At 64.6% G+C, this 7,564-nt stretch overlaps 1 protein-coding gene across 4 annotated transcripts in view; it reads right to left on the reverse strand.

Moving 5' to 3' along the window:
- NHEJ1 (non-homologous end joining factor 1) overlaps window positions 1-6,453 on the reverse strand; it is a 46,786-nt gene extending 40,333 nt beyond the window's left edge. Inside the window, exons 1-5 of one of the 4 annotated variants that reach the window (XM_075430085.1) lie at window positions 6,347-6,453; window positions 5,898-6,083; window positions 4,711-4,827; window positions 3,661-3,870; window positions 663-801 (exon numbers count right to left, since the gene is read on the reverse strand). In XM_075430085.1, the coding sequence (XP_075286200.1) occupies window positions 663-801; window positions 3,661-3,870; window positions 4,711-4,827; window positions 5,898-6,083 (652 nt within the window). In that variant the 5' untranslated portion in view covers window positions 6,347-6,453. Of the gene's footprint in view, window positions 1-662; window positions 802-3,660; window positions 3,871-4,710; window positions 4,828-5,897; window positions 6,084-6,228 lie in introns of all 4 variants that reach the window. The other 3 variants (XM_075430084.1, XM_075430086.1, XM_075430087.1) reach the window with 3 other exon arrangements.
- Between the last annotated feature and the right edge of the window lie 1,111 nt (window positions 6,454-7,564).

The raw sequence follows: 7,564 nt of genomic DNA on the forward strand, positions 1-7,564 counted from the left end.
GTTGGCCCCTGTCGGACCCCTCATCCCGAGTGGACAAGATTCCCGCAGAAAGGCAGCTATCATCTCTGGCAGCAGGACATAGCATGGTGCTAGCAAGGGACAACCCAAAAAGCAGTGCCCAGGAAACCTCCATGGGTGGAGGACAAACCTCCCCCAGGTGGCTCCCCCAGGCAGGTCCCGACCCACGTCCTACACGAGGGGGTTACCTCCCGCCCGTCCCCCTGCCGATGGCGAGGCAGGCTGGGCGCTGGAGGGGTCCCATGCACACGGCTGTGCTTCCCGTGGCGGGGAGAGCCGGCAGCCCCTGGTTGCTCTCCAAGCTCTCCACAAGCTGCCGCGCTCCGACGGGAGCCTGACATCGCTCCAGGGCCGGCCCTCGCTGGCATCCCGGCCCGCTCCTGGGGAGCAGCCAGGTGCTCTCGGCGAAGCGGAGAGCCCCTTGGCGACCCCCCAACTCCTCCGCTGCCGGTCAAGGGCCATTCCTCCCCCAGCTCTCCCCAGGGGCTGCTCCCCAGCCTTCCGGCTACCGTCTCGCTGCCGGCACAGCTGAACATGAAACACAAGCCTGGCTGGGTAACAGCCAGAGGGAGCAGAGCATGCCAGCCCCGTGCTAAGGAGGAAACTCACTCCCTGCTCTCTTGGCCCCAGGCATCCCTCCTCACCTCTGCTGAGAGTGGCCCCGCTCTCCCTGTAGTCTTCGATCTCAGCATCCTTCTGGAGCAGCAGGGAGCTCAGCTTTTGCACCTGGTACTGCAGCGCCAGGCTCATCTGAATCAGGGGCCGCACGAGGTGACGGGACACCTAGGATGGAGGAGGGACACTCTAGGGGAGATCCAGGGATGCACACAGCTGTCCACAGAGTGGTCAAAGCAGGGCAGCCAGCAAGGTCCTAGCAAGAGCTGCACTCCAGGTCACATAGGGCTCCCCAAGATACCCCACGTCTCACCCAAACCCAGTGGGAAGCGGTCAAAAGACATGAGCTGGGAGAAGGGAAGCAGGATGCTGAGGGACACGTCCCCCCATCCTTTCACAGCTGGGGCCTGCAGCAGGGGAGAGCTTGTGTGGGAGAGCCCAGTGGGGACAGGGTGCAGGGGTGGGCAATGCTCCACCTGCCATTTGGGGTGTAGCAGGAGGCAGAGAGCCCCCCATGTGCCACCCAGACCCTCCCCACAGCTCTGTGCACCCCAAGGCAAGCTGCTGTGCAGGAAACAGCTACAGCTGGGCAAAAAACCAGAAGGACCCAAGGTGTCAAACTGTGGCTCAAGGAACAGGAGAGACTTTCCCAGGGAGGCAAGACCAAACGCAGCAGGGATCCCAGCGTGCAGGACTCACGCAGGCTGCAGCTCCCCATTGCAGCCCATCGTGCCCACCCGTAGCTTAGGGCCACACAAGGCCCGTGCACGTCCCCTGCCCCGGAGCCAGGCTGGGCCACCCTGGCCCGGCAGGCACATGGAGCAGCCTCCATCCCATCGCCCCCCACAGCCCCCAGGAGGGCATTTGGGATCCCCAGCCCCAGCACACCCCCTGTCTTCGTGGCCTGGCTGAGCCCACGGCTGAGAGGGCAGCAAACCCAGCATCACTTGCGAAGCCTTCTCGCTCCTGTGGTGAGCCCACAGTAGGCTCCGCGCTCTGCTCACCCCCAGCACAAGCCGCAGAGGTGACAGCCACTGGCCACGCAAGAGCTCAGAGGCCACCGTCCATTGCAGAGATGGAACGCGGGCTCCACATCTGTCTCGAGCCCCTGGCTGGCTGCTGAGCCGAGATGAGCAGAATCACAGAATGGTAGGGGTTGGAAGGGACCTCTGTGGATCACCCAGTCCAACCCCACTGCCGAAGCAGGGTCACCTACAGCAGGCTGCACAGGACCTTGTCCAGGCGGGTCTTGAATATCTCCAGAGAAGCAGAATCCATAACCCCTCTGGGCAGCCTGTTCCAGTGCTCCGTCACCCTCAGAGGGAAGAAGTTCTTCCTCATGTCCAGACGGAACTTCCTGTGCTTCAGTTTGTGCCCATTGCCCCTTGTCCTGTCACTGGGCACCACTGAAAAGAGTCTGGCCCCATCCTCCTGACACCCACCCTTGAGATATTTATAAACATATATTAGGTACCCTCGCAGCCTTCTCTTCTTCAGGCTGAACAAGCCCAGCTCCCTCAGCCTTTCCTCACAGAAGAGATGCTCCAGTCCCCTCACCATCCTTGTAGCCCTCCGCTGGACTGTCTCCAGTAGCTCCTCATCGTTCTTGAACTGGGGAGCTCAGAACTGGACACAGTACTCCAGATGAGGCCTCACTAGGGCAGTGTAGAGGGGAAGGAGAACCTCCCTTGTCCTGCTGGCCACACTCCTCTTAATGCACCCCAGGATCCCATTGGCTTTCTTGGCAGCCAGGGCACACTGCTGGCTCATGGTCAACCTGTCGTCCACCAGGACACCCAGGTCCCTCTCCGCAGAGCTGCTCTCCAGCACGTCCGCCCCAAGCCTGTACTGATGCATGGGGTTGTTCCTCCGCAGGTGCAGGACCCTGCACTTGCCCTTGTGGAACCTCATCAGGTTCCTCTCTGCCCAACTCTCCAGCCTGTCCAGGTCTCGCTGAATGGCAGCACAGCCTTCCGGTGTGTCCACCACCCCTCTCAGTGCTGTATCATCGGCACACTTGCTAAAGGTACCCTCTAACTCTTCATCCAGGTCACTGAGGACCCAGGGCAGAGCTGGTCGCCATTCCCGCATCCACACCAGCCATGCTCAGCGCCCTAACGGCTTCGCACCTCCCGGGCGCCCTGTGGACACCCAGCGCGATTCCGAGCAAAGGGAGAGGAGCAGCTTGGCACCTTCTCAGCTCAGCCTCCACGCTTCTCGCCCCGGGAGGTGCAGCAAGCCCCGAGTCGGCACCCCAGGTTTATTTGCCCCCCGAGTTCAGCGGTGCAAGCGAGGGCAGGCACCACGCGGGGCCGTGCGGGGGTAGCGGGGCCGTGCCCCCGCGGCAGACCCGGGAGGACCCGGCGGGATCGGGTGGCGGGGGGGTTCGGGGCGATGCCTCCCGCCGGCAGCGGGGCCGCACCGAGCGCTCCCGCCGCGGCCGTCAGCGGGTACCGGGCGCCCTCTTGTGCGCGCGGGGCCGCAGGGCCCCGGGGGGCCGGGCCGGTGGGGGCCGGTGGGACCGGGAAGCCCACCCCCCGCAGCGCCCATCCCGGGGGTCCGGCGGAGGGGCTGCCCCTGGGTGCTCCGGGGGCTGCTTGCCGAAACCCAGCAACCCCCTCAAAGCCGGGGGGAGACCCCCCTCTGTCGTCCCCTCCGTCGCGACAGGCCGCCCGCGGGTCCTTTGGGGGTTACCAGCCGCCCTGAACCCCGCTTCATGGCGTGCACCGAAGGGGAACGGCATCGCTCTGCTCTGCGGGGTGCTGGCAGGGCATCGCCCCAAACTGGACATCTCCCCAGCAGCAGCGCGTGCTGGGCCGTCCCCGCCTCGCCGCAAGGCACCAGCCAAGGCGGCGAAGCCTCAGGGGGAAGAAATGGGGACAGCGAACCTTGGGAGGGGCAGCAGGCAGAGCCAGGCACCCCACACCCACCAGCACAGCCCAAGACTACCCAAAAGCCCCCAAGTGTTAGGAGGTAATCCTTAATTTTGGCCGCCCACCTCCCCAAACTCTCCGCGGCTTCGCTCACCGTCTCCACGGGAGCCGGGCAGCAGTGGAAGTCCCAGTAGAAGGGCAGTCCCGAGAGCTCGCTCTTCACTCGCAGGCTGAGGCTGCCGGCAACGCGGTGGCAGGAGAAGGAGGTGGCGGGGTCCGGGTGTCCCGCCAGCAAGGGGCACATCAGGTTGCGCAAGCGGTGCAGGAAGGAGGACACGTGGACCGTCAGCCGCTTGTTCAGCTCCTGGGGAAAGGCAAGGTTAAGGGGTGCAGTGAGGGCCCAGGGAGATGGGCACCGGGAAAAAAACAGCAGAAACCCCAGTGCACAAAGAGCCAAACGACTTCTGTGTGTCCTAGCGCTGCAAAAAGCCATCCCCGAGCCTTGGCTTCAGCCCCACAACAGGACATTCCCCACCAGTTCTCCCAGGCCAGCTGAGCTGGGAAGGCTCCCCTGCCCTGCCAGCCCAGGAGGGTCTCGGTGGTAGGCAGGGTGCGATGATTTCCAGTTGACATGCTGCCATGAGTGTCACGAGCTGGCCGAGAGCTGTCACAGCTCAGCAAACCTGCCAGAGCTGGGGGATGGCTGCCACCGCATCCACAGCCCTCCTGCCACCAGCCGCTCAGCACAGCCCCTCTTGGGGGGAGCTGGCAGACAGGGGTGGCACGTGGGGGCCTGGGCACATGGGCTAGGGTGATGGGATCATAGAATCATAGAATGGTTTGGATTGGAAGGGACCTTGAAGATCATCTGGTTCCAACCCCCCTGCAATGAGCAGGGACATCTTCCACTAGACCGGGCTGCTCAGAGCTCCATCCAACCTGGCCTTGAACACTTCCAGGGAGGGGGCAGCCAGAGCTTCTCTGGGCAACCTGTTCCAGTGTTTCACTGCCCTCGTGGTGAAGAATTTCTTCCTGATATCCAATCTAAATCTGCCCTTGTCCTGTCACTACACACCCTTGTGAAAAGCCCCTCTCCATCCTTCCTGTAGGCCCCTTCAGGTACTGGAAGGCTGCTATAAGGTCACCCCGGAGCCTTCACTTCTCCAGGCTGAACAGCCCCAACTCTCTTAGCCTGTTCTCGTACCAGAGGTGCTCCAGCCCTCTGATCATCTTCGTGGCCCTCCTCTGGCCCTGCTCCAACAGGTCCATGTCCTTCCTGTGTTGGGGGCTCCAGAGCCGGACGCAGGACTCCAGGTGGGGTCTACGAGAGCAGAGTAAAGGGGTAGAATCCCCTCCCTCACCCTGCTGGCCACGCTTCTCTTGATGCAGCCCAGGACATGGTTGGCCTTCTGGGCTGCGAGCGCACGTTCCGGGCTCATGTTGAGCTTCTCATCCACCAGTACCCCCAAGTCCTTCTCCTCAGGGCTGCTCTCGAGCCACTCTCCGCCCAGCCTGTGCTTGTGTTTGGGATTGCCCCGACCCACGTGCAGGACCTTGTACTTGGCCTTGCTGAACTTCATGCGGTTCACACAGGCCCACCTCTCCAGCCTGTCAAGGTCCCTCTGAATGGCATCCCTTCTCTCCAGAGTGTCAACCACACCACACAGCTTGGTGTCATCGGCAAACTTGCTGAGGGTGCACTAGGTCCCACTGTCCATGTCACCAACAAAGATATTGAACAGCACCAGCCCCAGTACCGACCCCTGAGGCACACCACTCGTCACTGGTCTCCACCTGGACATCAGGCCATTGACTGCAATTCTTTGAGTGCGTCCATTGAGCCGGTTCCTTATCCAACGAGTGGTCCAGCTGTCAAATCCATGTCCTTCCAACTTAGAGACAAGGACATCATGTGGGACAGTGTTGAATGCCTTGCACAAGGATGCGGCATTGTGCATGAGGCATGGCCCCCTGTGTTTTGGGGACCGTACTGGCAGGATGTCCCATGGGAGCCTGTGTCTGGCTGTGAATGTCAACAAGAGTCTCTCTTTCACCAGTGGGAAGGCAGCCTTGTTTCAACCTCCTCCTTCGTACACCGGTCCTGGGGAAACCAGCTGCTCATCCCGACCACAAATGAAACGAGGGTGCTGGCCTCAGCACGCAGCGCCGGTGAACACCTGGCTGCCCTGGGCATGCTGATTAGCCCGGTCCCCTCTCCCAGGAGGAGGGTGCTCAGCCAGCTGGGGTGACAGTGCTCAGGCAGAGCCGCCTGGGCGCTTCCCAGGCTGGGCTTTCGCACCCGAGCCCCATCAGACCCAACAGCCACCAAGCAGTTCACGCTGCGACGTCAGCTGCTGCGAGAAGAGATCCCTGGACTTCCCAGACACTCACCTTGGACCTTTGTCCCACGGCCCCGGCGTCCGCGCTCTCGTACCAGACGCCGCTGAGGTCGGAGATCAGCAGGATGTAGCCAGCGTCCCCGAAGCACGCTTTGGCCAGGAACGCGGACTCGCCGAAGCGAACGGAAGCCCAGGGCTGCGTCAGGAGGCTCCTCTCCAGCTCCTCGGAGCCCTCCATCTGCAAGAGAGCAAGCCGGTCTCTGCCTCGCCCCCCGACCCGGGCAGACCCCGGTCCGCGGGGTGGCCTCGCAGGGGACCCTCGGTCCCCCCCGCGCAGCCCGGAGGCGAGGACGCTGAGCCAAGCTCTGCTCACACACACTCACGCATCCTGGCAGCTCTGCCGGGGCGGGCATTCTGGGGAGCCCCGTGGGGGGCAGCTCCCGCCCCGGCTCACCGCCAGCATCCCGCCCGCCCGGCGTTACCGCGCCGGGCAGAACTAACGTTTAAGCTGCCAGCCCGTTGCACCGGGACGCCGCAGCCCCCCTCCTCCTCCTCGGAGCTCCCGTTACCGGGCGGCGCCGGGCTCGGGGCTCGGCCGCGGCGGCGGCGCGGGCCGCACTACGGCTCCCGGCATGCCGTGCTCTTCCGCCGGGGCGGGGACCGGCACCCGGGCTGGGGCGTCCCGCGGTGCGGGCCGGTCGGGGCCCGGCTGCGGGCACGGCGCAGCCCGGGGAGGCAGCAGCGCCTGGGGGTCCCGTCGCTCGGCCCCGGGGTTGTTCCTCAGCCGCAGCTCCCGCACCGCACCGGGCACGCACCCGCACCGCTGCTCTCCCAGGCTTGCGCTGGGGCTCGGCTGCTGCGCCCCAGCCAGCCCCGCGTAGCTGGGGGTGCCTGTCCCATCCCGTCTCCCCCCGATGCCCACGTCTCGGGCTCATAGCCCACCGCAGAGCAGGGCTGTGCCAGCCTGGCAGGGCTCACGGACACCGCACCCCCCCCCCCAGCCTCCTCCACACCGAGCACTGACCCCCACCCTCTGACTGTGAGCCCCCGCCAGCACCCCATGCATTGAGGCCATCCACCCTGCACCCACAAACTGTGTGTCCCATCGTGTCCCCCCCCGCACTCAGACACTACCCCTGAGCCCCCCATTCACAGCCCACCAACCCCGCTCCCCGCCGTGCAGGCTGCAGCTGCTCTCGGGACAGGGCCAGGGGAGGGCGGTCACCCCAGGGGGCTTGCATCCCAAGGAGGGGGGCCGGGGAGGTGGCCAAGGCAGGGAGTCCTGGGTGCAGGACAGAGTGGGCTGCACGACCAGGTTGGGGTGCAGGACCCAGCTGGGCTTTGGGCACAGCTGGGGTGCAGGGCCAGGTTGGGGTGCGGGAGAGGGTGGGTTGCAGGACCCAGTCAGGCTTTGGGCACAGCTCGGGTGCTGGCTGGGTGAGGCTGAGCTGTGCGTTACACCCACTGGGTGCACAGGGCCCAGCTGTGGGGATCACGGGCAGCTGGGGAAAGGGGCCTCATGCCCGGTGACCCGCACGCACAGCAGCACCACGTCCCTCCTACCCCGCAGCCACCCTTGGGTGTTCCTGGGTGTCAGGGGGCTCCTCGGAACCAGGTGGATGGGGCAGCCACAGCCTGGAGCTGCGGTCCAGTGCAAGCACATCACTCCTGTGGGCCGGCTCCACCATCCTCCCAGCTGATGTTCATCCTTCCTTTGAG

The sequence above is a fragment of the Opisthocomus hoazin genome, chromosome 9, assembly GCF_030867145.1.
Source record: "Opisthocomus hoazin isolate bOpiHoa1 chromosome 9, bOpiHoa1.hap1, whole genome shotgun sequence".
Lineage (NCBI taxonomy): Eukaryota > Metazoa > Chordata > Aves > Opisthocomiformes > Opisthocomidae > Opisthocomus > Opisthocomus hoazin.